This window comes from Colias croceus, chromosome 30 (genome assembly GCF_905220415.1).
Source record: "Colias croceus chromosome 30, ilColCroc2.1".
Taxonomy (NCBI): Eukaryota; Metazoa; Arthropoda; class Insecta; order Lepidoptera; family Pieridae; genus Colias; species Colias croceus.
The window spans coordinates 1,695,639-1,715,365 of NC_059566.1; the positions used below are offsets into that span (position 1 = coordinate 1,695,639).

General features: G+C 34.2%; 4 protein-coding genes across 5 annotated transcripts; 2 read left to right on the forward strand and 2 right to left on the reverse strand.

The window, feature by feature from the left end:
- Nucleotides 1-638: 638 nt before the first annotated feature.
- LOC123704775 lies at nucleotides 639-4,606 on the forward strand. 2 transcript variants are annotated; one of them, XM_045653272.1, is made up of 3 exons: nucleotides 639-3,449; nucleotides 3,537-3,608; nucleotides 3,684-4,606. In XM_045653272.1, the coding sequence occupies exon 1, from the start codon at nucleotides 646-648 to the stop codon at nucleotides 1,894-1,896; it is 1,251 nt and encodes a 416-aa protein (XP_045509228.1). In that variant the 5' UTR covers nucleotides 639-645; the 3' UTR covers nucleotides 1,897-3,449; nucleotides 3,537-3,608; nucleotides 3,684-4,606. The 2 variants fall into 2 exon arrangements, with proteins under 2 accessions (XP_045509228.1, XP_045509229.1); XM_045653273.1 differs by having other exon boundaries at nucleotides 3,537-3,600.
- Nucleotides 4,607-8,165: 3,559 nt separating this feature from the next.
- On the forward strand, nucleotides 8,166-15,779 carry LOC123704528. The gene is made up of 5 exons (XM_045652910.1): nucleotides 8,166-8,652; nucleotides 8,799-9,056; nucleotides 14,926-15,280; nucleotides 15,560-15,713; nucleotides 15,758-15,779. Exons 1-5 carry the CDS (start codon nucleotides 8,632-8,634, stop codon nucleotides 15,777-15,779), a joined length of 810 nt encoding a protein of 269 aa, XP_045508866.1. The 5' UTR covers nucleotides 8,166-8,631.
- On the reverse strand, nucleotides 9,503-13,355 carry LOC123704759. The gene is made up of 2 exons (XM_045653248.1): nucleotides 13,114-13,355; nucleotides 9,503-12,066 (listed from the first exon to the last, which is right to left on the reverse strand). Exon 2 carries the CDS (start codon nucleotides 12,056-12,058, stop codon nucleotides 9,584-9,586), a length of 2,475 nt encoding a protein of 824 aa, XP_045509204.1. The 5' UTR covers nucleotides 12,059-12,066; nucleotides 13,114-13,355; the 3' UTR covers nucleotides 9,503-9,583.
- A 71-nt stretch (nucleotides 15,780-15,850) lies between the features above and the next one.
- LOC123704800 (putative nuclease HARBI1) lies at nucleotides 15,851-17,833 on the reverse strand. Its single transcript, XM_045653301.1, has 5 exons — nucleotides 17,270-17,833; nucleotides 16,907-17,175; nucleotides 16,630-16,785; nucleotides 16,386-16,542; nucleotides 15,851-16,268 (listed from the first exon to the last, which is right to left on the reverse strand). The coding sequence occupies exons 1-5, from the start codon at nucleotides 17,503-17,505 to the stop codon at nucleotides 16,019-16,021; spliced, it is 1,068 nt and encodes a 355-aa protein (XP_045509257.1). The 5' UTR covers nucleotides 17,506-17,833; the 3' UTR covers nucleotides 15,851-16,018.
- Nucleotides 17,834-19,727: the final 1,894 nt, after the last annotated feature.

A 19,727-nucleotide genomic window follows, 5' to 3' on the forward strand; every position in this document is an offset into this window, starting at 1 on the left:
ACTTAGATTAAAGATATTCAATTATCTTAACATATATTCAGTTTATGATTAAAAATCTAAGAGAAGATGTGCGACCGTTACGTCCTTTTCGTTACCAAATGGCTGGTAACGTATTAGCTGGACAAAAAAAGTAACGAACAGGACAGCGTAAATATGTGGATACACTGAGAGAATTTTTAATAGTACTATTTATATTTTTTTAATTGCTCTGCTTATTAGCCACCTGCCAAATGTAACTTGAGGTTTATAAATTTGCTTTTGCTCTGAATTTAAATTTATAACAAATTGCATGTCAACTATGAGATAAATATGCTAGCTACAAAACTACATTAAGTAAAAGCTTTATAAATATTTTTTAAATTACGGCCATGGTCGAATTTTGCTAGGTGGCTCGATTTAAAAGTCTCCAAGTGTATTTTTAGAAGATGTTCTTTCGACTTTTTTTTAAATTACGTATGTTCATTTAAATAAGATAATTAATTATTAAAAAAAAAAGATTTTTGATCTCAACTGATAGTATGAACACAAACCGTTTTGAACTTTCGTTATTTTTATATTAGTCGATTCTTGTCCGTCTGTTTGTTTGTAATTTTATGTTTTAGGTACTTATAAAAATGGCACTTACGGCTTACCGCTGCCGAAAAAATGAAGCGGTACAGGGAACGAATAAAAAGTGATCCCCAAAAATATGAAGAGTATCGTAAGAAAAATATAGAACGACTTAAACAAAAGCGCAAGAAGATTTCGGAGTTAAATGAAACAGAAAAGAAAATTCGGAGAGATCAGTGGGTAAAAGAAAAAAGGAAACAACGGTCTAAAAAACAAAAACCTGCTTTACCAGAAAAAGAAGAATCTAATGAATTACAAGAAAAAATTAACAACGCGCAAACTGCAAAATTAAAATATTTCAAAGCAACGTGTTTTAAACTGACTATAGAATCTAACAAAAAGAATGAAAGAATAAAAAGACTGATAACTATGAATGAAAAACTGAAGAAAAGAAACTATCGATTAAAGACAAATGCCGAAAAACAGATTAAAAAGAGAGAAAGTATAATTGAAAAAATGACAGCTCGAGAACAGGTCTTAGAAGATACTATGAAAAAAACTTATAAAGCATGTGAACAACGCTCCCAACAAATTATTTTGAAACAATTGATTACAAATTCTACAGTAAAATCATACGTAGCTAAATTAATAGGCTTAAAAGGAAGGATCAAGAACCCAAAGCCTAAGAAAGAAGCTAATCCTGTACGTGAAGAAATTGTTAAATTTTACTTAAGGGACGATGTGGGCCGCTGTACGGCTGGAAAAAGAGAGTGTCGAACTTTGGACAAAGAAAAGCAGCAGATAAGATATTTATTGAACACCTTACAGAACCTTTACGAAAAATATAAAAAAGAAGGTGGCAATTATAAATTTACAACTTTTTATAGATACAAACCTTTTTATGTATTGGCACCTCACCTGGGATCGAGAAATACATGCGTATGTGTAAAACACAACAACATTGAACTGAAATTTGCATGTTTAAAAAAAGAATGTGTATTTGAAAAAAACAATTTAAAGGAAATAATTGCATCGCAAACATGTGAAATGAGATGCTTCGAGTGCATACATAGCAAATGTACGAGATGCAAGGAAATTAATATTTCACATGGCACCACAAGTGAGCAATTAAATAAAATGGTCACTTGGCTGCAATGGGAGATGGTTGTACATACTTACTCCAAAAAAGAAGGATCGCAAACTATACAAAAAACAACGAAAAAACAGTTAAAGCAGAGAAAAAAGGAACCATTAACCAGTTACTACAAGAATTTCAAAGAGACATTAAACCTTTTAAAAAACACTATTTTAATAACGTTCATCAACAAGAAAAATACCAGTTTATAATCAACAATCTGAAAGAGAACGAAGCGGTTGTAATATGCGACTTTTCGGAGAATTATGAAACAAAACTTGGCGAAGAAGTACAAGGCATGCATTATGGTGCCTCTAAAGGCCAAGTCACACTGCACACTGGAATGGTGTATCTTCAAGGGATGTCACAATCATTTTGTACGGTGTCTCAAAATAACATGCACCAGCCGCCCGCTATTTGGGCACATTTACTGCCTGTACTGAAGATGCTAAAAAATGATTTTCATGTAAAGACTATACATTTCTATTCTGATGGGCCGACGTCTCAATATAGGCAAAATAATAATTTTTATTTGATTGATCTGTTCACTCAAAAGCTGGAACTTGATTATGTGACATGGTCATTTTTCGAAAGTGGCCATGGCAAGGGCGTTGCTGATGGTATAGGCGGCACTGTGAAAAGACTTGGATCGACATGTCTGCTTTGGAAAAGATATCAAACAAGCTTCCGATGCTTACCATATTTAAAAAAAAAGTATGAAGACTGTCAAGATCTGGTTTATTGAGGATAAAGCCATAAATGACATTGTTTTGATGCTACCAAATATTATAATGACATTGGTGGGAACCATGCAAATTCATCAGGTGATCACAAAGGGAAACGGTATGTTGTCCTACAGGGATATTGGTTGTTTCTGTGGAGAACTCAAAGGTTTATGCAGTTGCTTTGCCTTGAAAACTCACTGTGTTAGATCAAATACCGCTCCTGCGAAACCATCAACCTCTAACTTGCATAATGACAGAGTATCTACGCCGGAAATTGTATCAAAAAACCTGGATTCTCCTAAAAATGAAGTTGCTTCCCCCGAAATCGTACCAATGAACCTGAATTAACCCATACACGAAGTTGATAACCTGGATATTACACCAACCTCTAACATGCCTAATGATAAAATATCTGCACCGGAAATTGTCTCAAAAAACCTGGATTATCCTAAGGATGAAGTTACTTCCCCCGAAATCGTACCAGCGAACCTGAAATTGCCCATAAAAGAAGTTGATGACATGGATATTACATCAGAAAACCTAAATTTCCCCATGGATGAGCAAGATAGCCTGGAAATAAAATCAGAAACTTTTAATTTGCCTATGGATATTGAATTTGATTTGAAAGATATTGATTTCTTGCCTATACATATTTTGCCCGATGCAGAGTCTAATTCTCGAGGACCAGGTTTATATGAATACAATAACAATCTGAAAAGTATCTACAACAAAAAAGAGTTTAGATATTTTACCAGATAATACCTGTAAATCACTTTGTTCAGGACCTAGTTCTACTAAACTCGATATATTAGATGCCAAAAAGGAGAACAAACGTCTAACAAAGAAAATTACAAAAAGTAATGCAACTTTATTAAAAAAGCATGACATTAAATTTCTTATTTGTTATGGTTGTCATTGCTCAATTCTTGGCATGAAAACAAAATGTATGGCCTGCAAATTATTTTACTGCGAAGACTGTGTTGGTGGGCTAACAACAAATGATTATTTATGTGATAAATGCTTGGGAGACAGCGATGAAGGTAGTTTGGCTTGCTATCTTTTTGTTGGAGTCAATGTGCTCACACATGTTTATAAATGTTTATTAAATATTATATTTTCTTTAACAGATTGAATTTGACGTGCGTGTTTACACCAAATTTATTCTTTTGGATTACATTAGAATAGAGACAGGTATTAAGGTATATAGTGTGGATTGATAAATAGTATTTTGTTCAGAGAATTTTTATTTATTTACAGTTTCTCTATTTTTGCAGATTTAATGGGTCAGTGATCAGGATTCTGTTTCTTCAAGAGTTGATTGTCGTTTGCAGTTAACAAAATGGTAATTGTTGTGGACATCGACAAAGTTCTAACAAAGGAGGATCTACTGCAGTATTATATCTATGGAATGAAGTGGCCATGGGACGAAACTCATTTTATTATTACCGATAAGTGTCGCAACTGTGATAATTTTGTTATACAAGGCTGCAGACCATACCATTTTTGCTTACCAATGATTAAGAAAGATATTTTAGTTACTGATAAAAAATGGAAATTTTTGGTGCTATAATTGTGATTTTACTATATACGATCATTATGAAAGAGATGAATGTGAATATTGTATGAGTGATGTGTGAGAGCAAAATAAGAAAAAAAGAGCAAATACATAATTTTATTCTCATCTTGTGCCATGATAAAGTAACAATTTCGTTGAAACTGCTTCGTTGTTGTATTTTTTTTTTTATTAATTAGAGTTTTTATTAAGACTTAAGATTGGATAAGACTGTTATTTTAGTTATCGTCAAGAAGACTGTTTTTTTTTTAATAAAAACGTTTTATTGTGCTATTTCACTTAGTTCTTGTAGTATTATTTTGATTAAAAAGAATTTATGTCAAGACTAAAGATTGGATAGGACTGTTATTTAAGTACTTATCTTCAAGAAGACTATTATTTTTAAGTACAAAAAATTTGTTGTGTTATTTCAACGTACCTTGTTAAACTTAAGTATTACTTTTTATACTAAGATTTAATCTTCTAATTTGGATATGTAAAGAAAGTCATTACTGTTCTAAGTTTAATTAGTTCCTAGTTTTGTTGAAAAGCGTGAGTAGTTATCTCTGTTATCTAACTAACTCAAGTTTAAAAAAAAACATTGAAATGTTGATTTTAGATCTGATGTAAACATGTGCCTTAAGATAATAATTTCAGAGATCTTGAAGAAGCGTCTTTATTAGTACAAACTATTTCAAAGTGATTTAATTAATTTAAGAACCACTTTTTATACTAAGTGAAAATTTTAAAACCTAAGCTAGTTTTAAAAACAATTATAGACTGAATTGTTGATTTTTGCCTTAAGTATTGAAAGTCAAATAAAAATGATGAAAAGAAAGGTAAGCGGGTGTATTTAATTAGTCCCAGTATGTCCTCAACTTTACTATGTCAGGACCGTTACTGATTGGTCAGATATACGTGACTGTCCCCTGAAATATTGAAGAGTTTTGATAGTTTTTCTTTATTTTGTGGAAAAAATTTAATACTTTTTTATATAATTTCGAAACAAATGCATTCTCAAGTACTGATTGGTATTGTTATTCTAGATTTGCCCCTAGTTATTTCATTAATAAAATAAAAGTTAAGTATTGCATTTTCGTAAAAGTAACGGTCATGACAATTTGTTACAAGTTACAATAAGTAATTATTTCGTTTTTAACTAGAGTTTATGTTCATTTGCTAGACAAGACAATTATTAAGCTACTACATGCCAAAAAAAACCAATTCTAACTTTAGTTTTATTTCAAAAGCAAAATATTCTTAGGTAACGTTCTGGACCAAAAAACGTGCCTAAGTTACTATTTTTCACTATTTCATATAAAATCGGGGTTTAAAATAAAATTCGAAAACGTTTTTAGTAAAATTTAATTAATCTACTAATCTAATAAACCAACAATTACCCAAAAAACTGAAAACAATATTCAGTAGCATAATTTGAGAGATGGTACCAATTGAAAAAAAAATGCCCTAGTATGGATTAAGCACTTTCATATTCTGGGTAGCGAGAATAGGTAAGTAATTGAAATAATAATCATAATCAAATTAGAAAAACAAACAAGGGTTTTTTTACAATTATGTCATTTGTTTATGACTAAGCATTTTCATCTTCTAATTAGGTAAAACCTGTATGTCATTACAATTATAATCAAAATTAAATTAGGATATTTAAGACAGTAAAAATAAAATACCTTAGGATAGGAACAAAAATAAACTATTTTGAATTGGGTTGTTGTTAGTCATCATCCGAAGATATCGTAGGTTCGTCATCAGAGACTGTGCAATCAGGTACCCTGTCTTTACAAACAACATCGCTATTCAAATTGTTGAACCAGGGATGGTACTCCTCTGGTACGACACCTTTGCTGCATAATTGCAGCAAATCTTTTTTTTTTGCAACACTTTTAGATAAAGGTTTTTTGTAGAGTTGCAATAGTTTATCAGGAAAATATTGCACTTCACTGATTTCCAATCTTTCAGAAATCACGGACACTGCCGCCTCTTCCACAGTCCTATTCTTTTTATTTCTTGTTCCGTAATTGTGTTCTCTTTATTGTTCAGAATCGAAGTTTTCACTGGCTTTACTTCCTTTTCTTTCATTTTTTTGGTAACATCATTTGTAGAAAAATTCTCTGACATATCGTAATTATAGAATATTTTGTTTTCTCCTTTAAATATATGTCAATCTTTAACCACTTAACTTGGTTTCCTTCTGTGTCTTTTTTTGTATTTAACTATACTATATATACTAAATTCTGAAATAATGTCCAAGTATTTTTGGGGATTATTTATAATTTCATGGTGTCGTACTTCCTTCTCGATTCTGGCGAACACTCTGTCGGGTGGTATGTAGGAGTGTCCAACCACTGGAAAGATTAGTTCAATTTGTTTGATGTTCTGTGGAGCTTCTGTCATAAACTTTGATAGCATAGCCAGCATAATTGAATTTTTATTTTGGCCCGCGCACCCGTCTGCCATAAGTCTCAATGTTTGACAAGTAGTCAGGTCACTATTTTTCAAACGGTGGTATACAGCTGAAGCAATTTCATTGGCTGCTTTAGGATAAACATTTTCGTGCGAACAATAAGCAAAGACATTTTCTGGTGTTAGTTTGCTTTTTGAACATCCTTCCACAATTGTGAAATTATACAAGTAAACATTTCTCAGGTAGTACGCCACTTGATCAGGTACTTTCAGTTGATTTAATTTTTTTTCACAGTCAAACGAAAACGTTTTGAGAGATGGGTCTTCTTCTTTTAATTTATCGAAAAAAGCTTTACTTCTCAATTTGTGTAGTCTCTGACGGATAATTAAATTATTTCTTTCTTTATCTTCTTTTACTCGTTTCAATTCTTCTGCAAATTTTAAACATGTTGCACAAACATCCGTTCTTGGGGTACCAAAGCCAAGGTTATATTTTGTATTAAATATGTGACGAAAATAAGATTTTTTAACCTTCAAGTCTAGTCAGTTTGTTGATTGATAGCTCAGAAGGTAAATATAATCTTTTCGTATTCCCACGACAGTAGTGGGGCTCTTTGCATGGAATCGAGTTAATAAATCTCATGACAGTTTCCCTCTTATGAAAAAATTTTTGAGAAATACGGTCACCTCCCCTTTTCTCTGTCAAAAGTTTTCCGGTCTCAAAATATTCCTTGAATCCAAAAAATAAAGATGAGATATTTGCAGTATTAGAAGAAGTAAATGATTTGATTTTGAATCTTTACTTGAAAGTCTCGAGAAAAAGAACTTACACAGAACATGAAACAAAAAAGACTCTACTCTAAAAACTCTAAAAAGCTACACACCGGTGCTGAAATCGAACTCCTTCACCGGATTTCTTGGAGTTCTAATTTGTATTAACCTTCCGTATACGAGGTGGGGTATGACATACCCCAGCGGTAAAAAAATCGTTGCAATTTTTAAACGAAAAAAACGCGTAAGTTGGTTTTCTCAGTAGCTGTAAATGCGACGTTGCCGCTCCGATCCGTGCAAAGCATTCAGTCCGGCGTCTGCCACAGATCGTGTGACACGTACGTAAAGTGCGCTTGGGTATCACACACCCCACCTTGTATAGCGCGTCACCCAAAAGGTAAGCGTAACTACTTCTGTTTTTTAATCATTTATATGTTTATTTCGGTGTTTAACGTGATGAAATATTGTTTTCAGGTAATAGTTTAACTAAAACATGTCTGGGTTATCAGCAGAAGATATATTACGAGCGCTAACAGGAGAAGACGATGATGATATTGAGCCAGAACAAGAATCGGATGGTGATGCAGATCATATCAGTGCTCAAAGCAATACAGATAGTGAAGTGGATGCGGACATACCGTCTTCGGATTCAGACAGTGATAACTTACCACTCTCGAGGTTGCAACAAGCTAGTCATACCGAATATTATAAAGGTAAAGATGGGGTAAAATGGCAAAAAAATCCATACCGGCTTACAGTTCGCACCAGAGCTGAAAATATTATTTATCATCTACCTGGCGTAAAATCAGTTGCGAGAGACAAGAAGTCACCTATTCAGTGTTTTTCTTTATTTATTACTGATGATATGATTGCTGATATCGTGAATTACACCAATGAGAAAATTCGTTTGCAATCTACTAACGACCCTCAAAAATCTGAAACAACACTGACAGAAATGAAGGCACTGTTTGGATTGGTTTTTCTATCTGGTTTACGGCCGCTTTCAATATTCGATCGTGAATCTTAGATTTCTATTGATCCAGATTTTATCCGATCCGTCGATTGATGTTGAATCTGCATTTCAATAAGCCGATCTCGTCTCCAAATCCATTAGAAAAAAGGGATTGGTCATAAATTTGCGCCCTCCTTAACGTTTTGTTTTACGCATTTGCAGTAAAAGAACATCAGCAATTGTTAATGAGTAAAATGGTGTTTGCTTTCTTATAGCTAATCTATTTTATGTATAATCACAAGAAATTGCATACACAGTAATAATAATAATTGATTGCAAAGTTGCAGCGGTAAAGTACTATAACGTTAACGTTAGATTAGTAACATACGTTTTGTTGAAGAGGAACGGAACGTCAGTCAATCGCAAACGTCAGTCAGTCAGTTTGACATTGGCAAAATTAACTTAAATTATATTATTATAGTCTCAAGTTTGTTTGTTCCTTGGAAAGAAGAAAGTTAAATAAAAAATGGAGTCAGAGGCAGAAACTGTAAGTAAATAATTATACTAAATATACGTGCAATAAACATTCACGTCCACAAATGTATAATTTTCTATGTAAAAGATAAACGCGTGGCGCGGTATTTCGCGCCATTTCGTACAAAACTTACTAAGTTTTATTTTATTTGTTTGTAGAGTAAAACTAAACCTCTTTCGAAGGAAGAGACGAAAGGGCTGCTCTCCTTAATTGAGGGGAGCAAGATATTGTATAACAAGAAGACCAATGCCACCAGTAATAAAATGAAGATAGAAGAATGGACACGGATTGCAGGGGTCTTCAATGCAAATATAGGCACCTGTCGCCGTACACCACAACAACTGCGTCTTAAGTGGGAAAACTTGAAAAAGAATTCGCGAAAGCGCATTGGTCTCATGCGGATGGAACGGATAAAGGTAAATTAAGTTTAAAATAGATAAACCCTAAAAATACAAAACTTGGACTAGCCTTGCCTGCTTGTTAGTCTAATAACTAGACTAGTGGTTGTAAGCGACTGCTGAGCATGAGGTATTAGTCAGTATTTTCAGGTTGGGCAGTGTTTTTAAGTTTTAACATTAGGAATTTCTCAGTAGCTGCCCGGAGTCTGGATATGTGCCCGGTAGATGGCAATAGGCTTGCCTTAAAACATAACTGGCAAAATGTGGGTGTGCCAGGGTGTGCTACCGCTGCTCAACCTGTTGGGGAATACAGGGCATGATGTTATGTTATATTTTACTTATAGTTAAGTAGGTACTGTAAATGGTAGTCCAGAACATGTTGATGAGGAATTTTTTTAAATATATAATTAACTAGCGGCCCGGTACGTGCTTCGCTACGTATAAAGTGAAATAAAATAAACAAATCGGAACATCAAATTCATTTATTTAATCAAAAAAATATTTTATTTAAAATCGAAATCAATTGCTAGCTATTTACAACACACTTAATCCAAAACATTTGGATAAACAATATTTTTTGTTTTTCCATTTTGAGCATAAATAAACAAACGGCTGGGGGTACCGACTCTGGAACAGGCAACATATAACTGGCCATGTGAAAAACAATGTTCCTCCAAATTCACACCACAAACGTGAAGTGTTTGACCTTGGGCCTTGTTGATGGACATCGCGAATGATAAACGCACAGGATATTGTAAACGTTTGAACTCAAAAGGCATATCAGTTGGAATCATAGGTATACGCGGTATCAAAACAACTTCTCCTTTTGATTTACCAGTTAAGATCGTAGCTTCAATCAAATTTGGCAATAACTTTTTCACTGCCAATCTGGTTCCGTTACACAGTTTTGGTGGATTAATATTTCGCAATAATATAATCGAAGAACCAACTTTCAGATTCAAGCAATGCGGTGGCATACCAGCCGGCTCCAATGAATTTAAAAATTCAATTGGATAATTCATTGCCTCATCTTGATTCATAACACTGTCAATTGATTTATATTTCGTGACTACGCCTGGCAGTTTCGCTTGAATTTGAAAATTAATTGCATTGACATGAATGTTTTTCGGTGCTAAAATGGCGCGTTCTGTCAACCAATCATGATTTCTGTAATTCTGAACAATATTCGGAAAAACACATTCAATCAATTCATCTATCGATTGCGCAATTGTACAAAAATTGTTCGGTACAGCGATCAATCCGTTGGTTCTGTCGATTTGTATTTTGCCGTCACCAATTTCTAACAATTGTTTTGAGAACTCATGGGCAGCTGGATCATTTTGTAGGTGAACACGCATATTAATGTTTAGTGTCAATTTTTGTAGATATCTCCAAAGAACTGATGACTTCAAGCAGGCATTTATTTCATCAGCAGGAGTTGATCGAGGAATGACAGGCAATGTTTGACGAAAATCCCCTGAAAGTAATATCAAAGCACCACCAAAAAGCTGTTGATTACCACGTAAATCTTGCATTGTTCGATTGAATGCTTCTAGTGATTTTTTATTCGCCATTGTACACTCATCCCATAAAATAATTGACGTTAATCGCAGAACTTTTGCCATAGCAGAATTTCTCGATATATTGCAAGTTGGAGTTTCAATCACCTGTACATTCAATGGCAATTTTAATGCAGAGTGTGCGGTCCGACCACCTTCTAATAATGTAGCAGCAATTCCCGAAGATGCAAGTGCTAGTGCAATTTTCTGATCTGATCGAATAGTCGCTAAAATCAATGATATAACGAACGTTTTACCTGTGCCACCAGGTGCATCCAAAAAATATAATCCACCTGCATTATTGGAAACGGCTTGCATGATTGTATCATATACATGTTTTTGCTGAATATTTAATTTGGTTATATTCGATTGTACAAATAAACGCAAATCATTACAGTTGAATTCCTGCTCACGTTGCAATTCACGATCAAACAAATCATGCATGGGACGATTTGGTGCGGTCATACCCAATTGTACTAATGCTTTATTTGCAATCGTTAGACATATATCTTCAATTATTATCAAAGCTTCGTTGCACATTTCCAAGGTAATCAACAAATCAGGATTTCTTGCATGATGACGCATACGAATTAAAATATCTTCTGCCATATAATTTTTATATTTGTTCCATAATTCAAGTGGATTTGATGGCATACATGTCGATAATATAATGGCAAATAGCATTCGTATTTGTTGTGGATGAGCTGACGTAGATGCATCATTAAGTGTTGAATCCCAATGTGCATCATCCTCCAACAAATGCAAGAGTTGACATGCTTCACGATATGTTTGACACAAATGACCGTCGACTGTTCTTAATTCTTGAAATGATTTTGGGCCATTGACGTTAACTAATAGCAATCGCAAATAAAAACACTCAGCATTGTTTGGATGTACTGTATACATTCTCCCAATTGCATCTGTTTTGAAAATGCCTGAATGCCCATCGACTGCTGTTCCTTGTTTACGTCTTTGAAATTTTTTTGAAGACACATTCCATGTATAGTACTGAGGCACTTCGGAATATAACAAATTTCTAGCAAATGTATCAGTTTCGCATAATTTGAAAAAAGCTGTCAACGTAGTCGCTGGTGGGTGTGCTGCTCTTTCCAATGCATTTGCTTCATTAAAATAAATACGTTGGCCATTCTCAAGATGCACAGCTAAGTGAACAACCACAGGATGTCTTTCGTGCATTGGAAACGACAGAATCCTCCAGACAGCTTCATTACTACTAATATAGCGCCCCAGTTGATACTGAGTAATTTCATCATTTCTATTATCACCAGCTACACCGAAAACAGCCATATCGCTCCCTTTATTTACATACTTGCAAATATATTTAATGGATTTGACTGAATTACAATACTCCACATTTATATGAGCCTTGAATATTTTCGATAATAATGGACAATACGGAACCACCCAACGATTATCAACTTCAACGTCCTGGTTACGCATTCTAATGGTTGCCGTTTTGCCATTATCATTAGGTGATCTACGTCTATACAACGGATATCCGTCATTGCCCGTTATTGTGTCTGAAGTCAATTGTCTTGGGTATCGTTTCGAACACTTTCCATCAATCATACATGGCGAATTCATATTTAGTTCACCGCACGGACCATGTATCATGTTTTTAACGACAACATCAAATAACTCAGGATCAACAGTTTGATCAGGAATTTCACCTGATATAACGTTATCGATTTGATCCGGAGTTATTTTATTTACCAGCCAAATTAATATATGTGCGTGCGGCAATCCCCTTTTTTGCCATTCGATGGAGTACATATGGCAACGCACCTCTCCAAATACACGTAATTTCACAATTAAATCCATAAGTGCTTTCAATTTTCGCCGAAAAACACGTGCTGTAATGTCATGACGATCAGTTGTCGACTGGCCTTCAAATAAATTGTTCTTGATGTCATCCCACTGCGGATTACATGTAAATGTAATGAACAGATCCGGTCGACCGTATTTTCGTACATAAGACATTGCGTCTTGTGCATATTCGTTCATATGCCGTGGGCTACCAATATACGAAGATGGCAATATAGTTAAACGTCCGATGTCATTAACATTAGCATCATTCGCTATCGCATCTTGCAAATGAATATATTCTTCGGATCTTAATTTTGCTTGGTTGAAACGAATAAAATTAAGACGTTCAGTCTCTATTTTGGCATACATATCAACGATGTACTGATGATATAGTTTACCACATTTTAAGATATAATTTTGTTCTTGTGGACGAATCATCAATCGATACGAATAAAAATTCATGGCACTAACTTTTTTCTGTATATGTAGACCTGAAAATAATTACAAAATGTGACTTTAGAAAGTTGTAGAAATGAAATGTCAACACACTAAAAATAGGTCAATTATTTACCTGTTCGTGGATCAATCATTGGTATATTGATATGGTAACCATCGTCACCTTTCCAATGCAATATTGGGTACTGTAATGCATCGTAACTACGATGAAGTTCCGAAACACGTTGCAATTGCTCATTTCTACGATGAAGTACAATATCACGGGATTGAAACTGATCACCAAGAATTACAATTGCAACCTCATCAATTGTTGGTGCATTAAATCGCCTTGCATGCTCTCCAAAAGGTGTTCTATCAGCTCTTATTACGATTTTGTGATTATCAGTTGGCATACGATCGAGAGCAATTTTAAACAATTGAACTAATGCGTTATGCTGATGGAAAAACCTTTGTAGCTCACGAATAATTTCTCGTCTTGTATTCGAAACAATTTCACAACGTTGATCCAATTCACGATTTTCATTACCAATAAAATAAATTTGCAAAAATTGATGATCAGCGTCGGGGTATGGCAATAACGAACCAGCTTGATGATAAATCTGGCCCTGAATCTGTAACATGTATACAATTTTAGGTAAATCTTATATCAGTTTTTTTTAAATATACTTTATGCTTCAGATTGATACAAACATGGAATAATCCTGTTGAAGTATTTACCTTAAACGTCGGCATAAAATTATCTCTAATAATTTTAGTTGCACCAAAAGAAGTCATTTGAAATGCCGAATTGTATTGTTGAATATGACTCAGAAAGTGCTTCGACGCTTGCGATGTCCCAAAAATAAATGAATACAATGGTTCGGGTGGAGTTTCTAATGCTGGCAATCTCACTTTGCCATTAGCACAACACATGCCGGGCGTTTCACCTGGAAAGTTAGCCGCATCACAATGTGGACATATTGCGTCCATCATTCCAATGTATCCATACATACTATAATCAATCTGACTGTTGTAATTAAAAGCAGCACGCATCATTTCAGCCAAAACAGCACGACGTATTCGTGATGGCCGTGCAAGATTCAGTACAGGTACTGGGTTAACAAATCCATTGCGTGCATTACGTTCACGCTGCGATGCATTAGCTTGTGCGCGTTCATCTGCAGTCTGTGATCGTCTTAGTAATGCCACATCATTTGCATTACGCGTTCGCCGACCTATATTTGCTCGTCTGGCTGGTGGCATTTTTCCCGTATGCACATATGTTTTCGCTTAAAAATCGAAAAAAAAAATTAGAACAAAAAAAAAACAAATTCCCAAGAAGCTGTCGCATATGATGCCATGTGAAATCATATACGGCAACTTAGAAAAGTACACATAAATTCAGGACTCACCGTTTGTATGAATGCACTGTAAATGCAATTAGCTTGTGCGCGTTCATCTGCAGTCTGTGATCGTCTTAGTAATGCCACATCATTTGCATTACGCGTTCGCCGACCTATATTTGCTCGTCTGGCTGGTGGCATTTTTCCCGTATGCACATATGTTTTCGCTTAAAAATCGAAAAAAAAAATTAGAACAAAAAAAAACAAATTCCCAAGAAGCTGTCGCATATGATGCCATGTGAAATCATATACGGCAACTTAGAAAAGTACACATAAATTCAGGACTCACCGTTTGTATGAATGCACTGTAAATGCAATTATGTGAAAAGAAATTTATCGCTGATAATATGCTTTAATCGAACCACGTCCAAAATGAACTGACGGCATGAATGACATAACAACGTGCTTGTCCTGTCAACAAAACTTCAAAAAAGTTTCTGTGAAAAAAGTTTCTATTGAATTCATTTATTACAAAAAATGTGACAAATGAGGAACCGCTCGACCGATTTTGTGCAAACTTCACATAAACCATCTACTAAATATGCCGACCAAATCCTAAGCATTTGGTTTGGATAGGTGAGCCCGTTCTTGAGTTATGGAATTACAACGAAAAGTGGCATTGATTTTTATATATATAGATGATTATGTCAAATTATGTTCCAGACTGGAGGTGGGCCACCAGGGTACTTTCCTCCAGATGAGATCCTGGACAGGGTAGCAGCATTACTGGGCAGCACTGGAGAGGGTCTCACAGTGAGGTTTGGTGGTGATGCTGAGCCCCAACTTATTGGTGATAGTGATGGTGATGGGAGTGTTGGGACAGCTTATATTGTGCCAGCTGATCATCCAATGCTATTGATTGACACTCCATTGCCTGTGGAAAATCCTACGCCGTCCATGGATTATACATCTGTGTCCATGGGCAATGAAGTGCCAGCCAATGGCATTGGGGATGAGTTGGTGTCGCTGGGTACGCCCAATATCCATTCCATTGAAAAAAGGAATTTCAAAACTAGTGGTAATATCCTATTACATAATAATAATGTGATACTTTGCATGTTTGTTACACAATAATGCTTTATTGGCTCAACCAATATGGATAAAATTTTGGCACACAGGTAGACTATGACCTGGAACATATATGTTAGGTACCTACATGAAGATTGTGAATATGAATAAACATTAAAGTTTGTGAGGATGGATATTTGATACTTTTCCATGCAAAAACTACTAAAAGAATTTTGATGAAATTTTAAACATTATGTTTTCCTATATTTGATGCATTTTTGTTTTACAGGTGGTGTTAAGCGGAAGCTACTGAAGCCAGACAACGGGTGTCAAGCTCGAAACAAGGCATTGGCAGAGTATTATAACATTAAAAAACAAATGTTAGAAACTAAAATGAGAGAGAAGAATGAAACTTTATTATTACAGAATAAAAACTTAACGCTAGTAAATTAAAAATTAGAGTTAGAAAATGAAAAATTAAAATTAGAAATAAGGAAGCTGAAGGGTGAGGATTTTTAAAATTATATAATTTCGTGTAAATATATTTTATGTAGGTATGTAACTAAATAAACTATTTTGAAAAATTAATGTTTTATTGAAATTATCATTGTTTAATAATTTGAAGCTAATAAAAGGTATGATAATAAAGACAAAATGTTAATGATAAAAATCTAATCAAAGGAATTTACAAATTATCTCAAGACAGACTATTCATATTTTTGTAAAATAAATAGGTAGGTAATAAGTTTTAAAAATAATTAGAAATCAGTCCTTGTCTATTTCTGATATCATTTTCAATACTGTCCGAATTCTCTGATATCACAGTAGTTTCATTATCGTCTGGCATTTCTACTTCAGGGGGTACTTCTTCAATGTTATAATTTCTGCAGATATTGTGAAGAACAGCTGTAGCAATTATAACTGTTTGTATGTTATATAATGACAACCGCATGGTCAAGGATATTACTGGGAAGCGACGTTTCCAGACTCCAAATGTCCTAAACAAACAAATACATTTTTTTATAAACTTGGTTAATAAAAAGTAAATGAATAGGTAGGTACTTAATTTTTATAATCTCTAGTATAGTGAAAGCTTTATAAAATGGTGATTTTACCTTTCAATTGTGTTTCTAGTTTTTATCTGGGCCTCATTGTAGTTTATTTCCTGGGCAGTTGCTGGGTTTAACAAAGGTGTGAGCAAGTAAGGCCGGTTTGGATAGGCACTGTCCCCGAGCAACCAGCGATTTCCTAGAATACCATCTTCACACTGGGCTGTAATAAGAGTTAGATACATTAGAAATTCATATTATTTTAAATGTTAATAACATTTAAAAGGGCAATAAACCCAATATTACTTACGTTTTAATACTGACTGATTAAAAATTGTAGCATCATGAGCAGAACCAGGCCACCGAGCAACAACATTCATTAATTTAAGGTCTGCATCACAAACGGCTTGGACATTGATTGAAAAGTATCCTTTCCTATTTCTATATTCCTCTCCTATTGTTGAACCTGAAATACATAATATTTTATTTTATTTGTTGTAGCAAATGTATGGCAACTTTCTAAACAAATAGTAATTAAGTAAATTGCAAATTTTTTATTGATAACAAATCAGTACTTGTATACCTACATGGAGACTGAATGTGTACATGTGTACAGTCAATAGCACCACATACTCTAGGAAATTGAGCTATGTTATAAAATTTATCTGTAGTTCTAGAATGCAGAAAAATATATTTGTTATACAATCTAGCGATAGCAGCAGATATATCTGCCACTATTCTACAAGCTGATGATAAGGATACTCCAGCAAAGTCGGCCACTGAATTAAGCATTGTACCCAATGCATAAAATCGAAGTGCCAATAAAAGTTGATGCAATGGTGGTATACCATTATTCCTGAAAATGATAGGTACTTTAGTTATGTATCCAATTTTTAGGTTATGTTTATATACATTTTGAAGCAATTTGAGCAAACAAATAAATTTATTACCGTCTTGATTTCACTTTGATATAGGGCATTATTTCATTAAAGACAGATTCTACTGAGGCTTTGTTCATTCTGAATCTGAATGTAAACTCTGCGTCAGTTAAACTTGCCATGAAGTTTATTCGTCGAAAAGTTTTTGAGGACACAGCTCTCTCTTGTTCGCTGTCGCTACTATCCCAATCCGACAGCTGAGCTAATAATTCAAGATCACTATCACTATCACTTGAAAATATTTCCATTTTCACGCCTTTTATCAATACAATCGGTCAAAATTGGAGGATCACAAATAAAGATCTATAACGTTCAAAAATCGATTTGTCAAAATCAGAGATCGGTTAAAGAAAACACCATACTCTCACTTTCATACAAATACCAATCTAAAAACCCGATCGGCCCTCCCAAAGATGGATTGAAAAAAAAGATCGAGTTAGCGATCCATCGATCGGTTATTGAAATACTAAAAGTAGAAAATGGATTGAAATATCAATCTCGACCAGCAAATTAGGGATTGAGATTCAATATAGAAAGCGGCCGTTAGCGCGTTCTAGTCGTCAAAATACAATCGACTTATGGGCCACAGACGGTACTGGAATGGATGTGTTTCGAGACACATTGTGTAGAAATAGATTTGTTTTCTTACTGAAAAATTTGAGATTTGATAGCGCTGCTACACGAAGTGAGAGAATAATGATAGATCGATTAGCCCCGATTAGAAGTATATTTGAACAATTTGTAAAAAATTCTCAAGATGTTTACATTCCGTATGAAAACCTTACTTTGGATGAAGAACTAGTAGCTTTTAGAGGACGTTGCGGTTTCCGCCAATATATACCATCTAAACCAGCAAAATACGGTATCAAAATTTATGCTTTGGTGGACAATAAGACCTATTACACCCTAAATATGGAAATATATTGCGGCAAGCAACCTGAGGGTCCTTATGCTATTAGCAATAAACCCTACGACGTAGTTGATCGACTGGTACAATGTGTTTCACAAACTTCACGAAATGTTACTATGGATAATTTTTTCACAAGTTACGAGAGCACTAATCATTTACTGAAAGATCATAAACTAACTGTAGTCGGAACCTTACGTGCTAATAAAACTTGTATACCACCTGTATTCAAAACAAACCGTGAATTATATACTACCAAATTTGGATTCCAAAAAGATATTACAATCTTATCCTATGTACCAAAGCCACGTAAAATAGTGTATATGATGTCGTCTTTGCATCATGATAAAGAAATCGATGTTGAAACAGGAAGTCAGCAAAAACCAGCTATTATTACATTCTACAATCAGACTAAAAGCGGCGTTGATGTTGTCGATAAATTATCGAGAACTTACGATGTTTCACGTAATTCTAAGCGTTGGCCTCTGACGATATTTTTCGCTTTACTCAATCATGCTGGTATAAATAGTATGATTATACACATGCTCAATAATGGTATTGAGAAAAATAAAACTAACTTGAGATGTAAATTCATTCGGGAATTAGGTTTGTCTTTAGTAAGATCCCACCTAGAAACAAGAAGGCAGAACCAAAGACTTCCTAGGAAACTGCGCCAAAGAATTGAAAAGTATTTTCAAAAACCCCTTGAAAACTTACAAGAACCGCCGGCAAAAAGGTCTAATACAATGCAAAGATGCTCACTTTGTCCTAGACAAAAAGATAGGAAAACTAGGTACATTTGTAAAAAATGTAATAAGCCTATATGTATGGAACATGCAGATTTTTATTGTCAAGACTGCGGAAACTTAAGTGATTAAGATTTGATTAATTATTGTTTGTTTTTACTAAATTGTTAATGTTTAAAACTAGTTATATTGTAGTCTTATAAATTAAGAAGACTGATTCTAATATTATGTGCCATTTGATTTTAGTCCTCAAGAAAAGGTTTAATAGATTATAGTTAGAAGAAAAAGTTAAGTTTTTGTACTTATATTAATAAAAGTCTATTGTAATGTAAAAATAACATTTGTTTTACTTAATTCAATTCATTATTAGATATAAAAACATATTTATTATTATTTAACAATCTTAAATATCAATTATGCTAATTTTACTACCTTTCATGTTTGGGGTATATCAAACCCCACCTAGTATAGCATGATGAGATTAGTCACCTCGTATACGGAAGGTTAATAGTTTAAAAGTGTTATATGCAACTGTAATATAATCACATAAAATGCAATACTTATCCACATATCGCAACAGCCAAGACCACATTGAATTATTTTTTGGAGCGATAAGTATGTATGGTGGTTACAACGATAACCCAAATGCCCGACAATTGAAAGGTATATACAGAAAACTGTTATATCACATGGAACTTAAATCTGCTGGATCAGGAAATTGTGTGCCGCTAGAAAACATAAGTGTTTTGACGTGCTCTTCGGCACTAAAATGTATTAATTTAACTACACCGGCAACACGAAAGGATGATGAGAGTGA

Bases quoted from the DNA above. Each gene is read 5' to 3' on its own strand.
- LOC123704800 (XM_045653301.1), bottom strand. From the start codon at position 17,505: ATGGAAATATTTTCAAGTGATAGTGATAGTGATCTTGAATTATTAGCT. The intron at 17,176-17,269 runs GTAATAAATTTA...TATCATTTTCAG, and splicing joins ATCAAAGTGAAATCAAGACG to GAATAATGGTATACCACCAT. The intron at 16,269-16,385 runs GTAAAATCACCA...TTGTTTGTTTAG, and splicing joins ACTAGAAACACAATTGAAAG to GACATTTGGAGTCTGGAAAC.
- LOC123704775 (XM_045653272.1), top strand. From the start codon at position 646: ATGAAGCGGTACAGGGAACGAATAAAAAGTGATCCCCAAAAATATGAA.
- LOC123704759 (XM_045653248.1), bottom strand. From the start codon at position 12,058: ATGCGTAACCAGGACGTTGAAGTTGATAATCGTTGGGTGGTTCCGTAT.
- LOC123704528 (XM_045652910.1), top strand. From the start codon at position 8,632: ATGGAGTCAGAGGCAGAAACT. The intron at 8,653-8,798 runs GTAAGTAAATAA...ATTTGTTTGTAG, and splicing joins TGGAGTCAGAGGCAGAAACT to AGTAAAACTAAACCTCTTTC. The intron at 15,714-15,757 runs AGTAAATTAAAA...AATTAAAATTAG, and splicing joins CAGAATAAAAACTTAACGCT to AAATAAGGAAGCTGAAGGGT.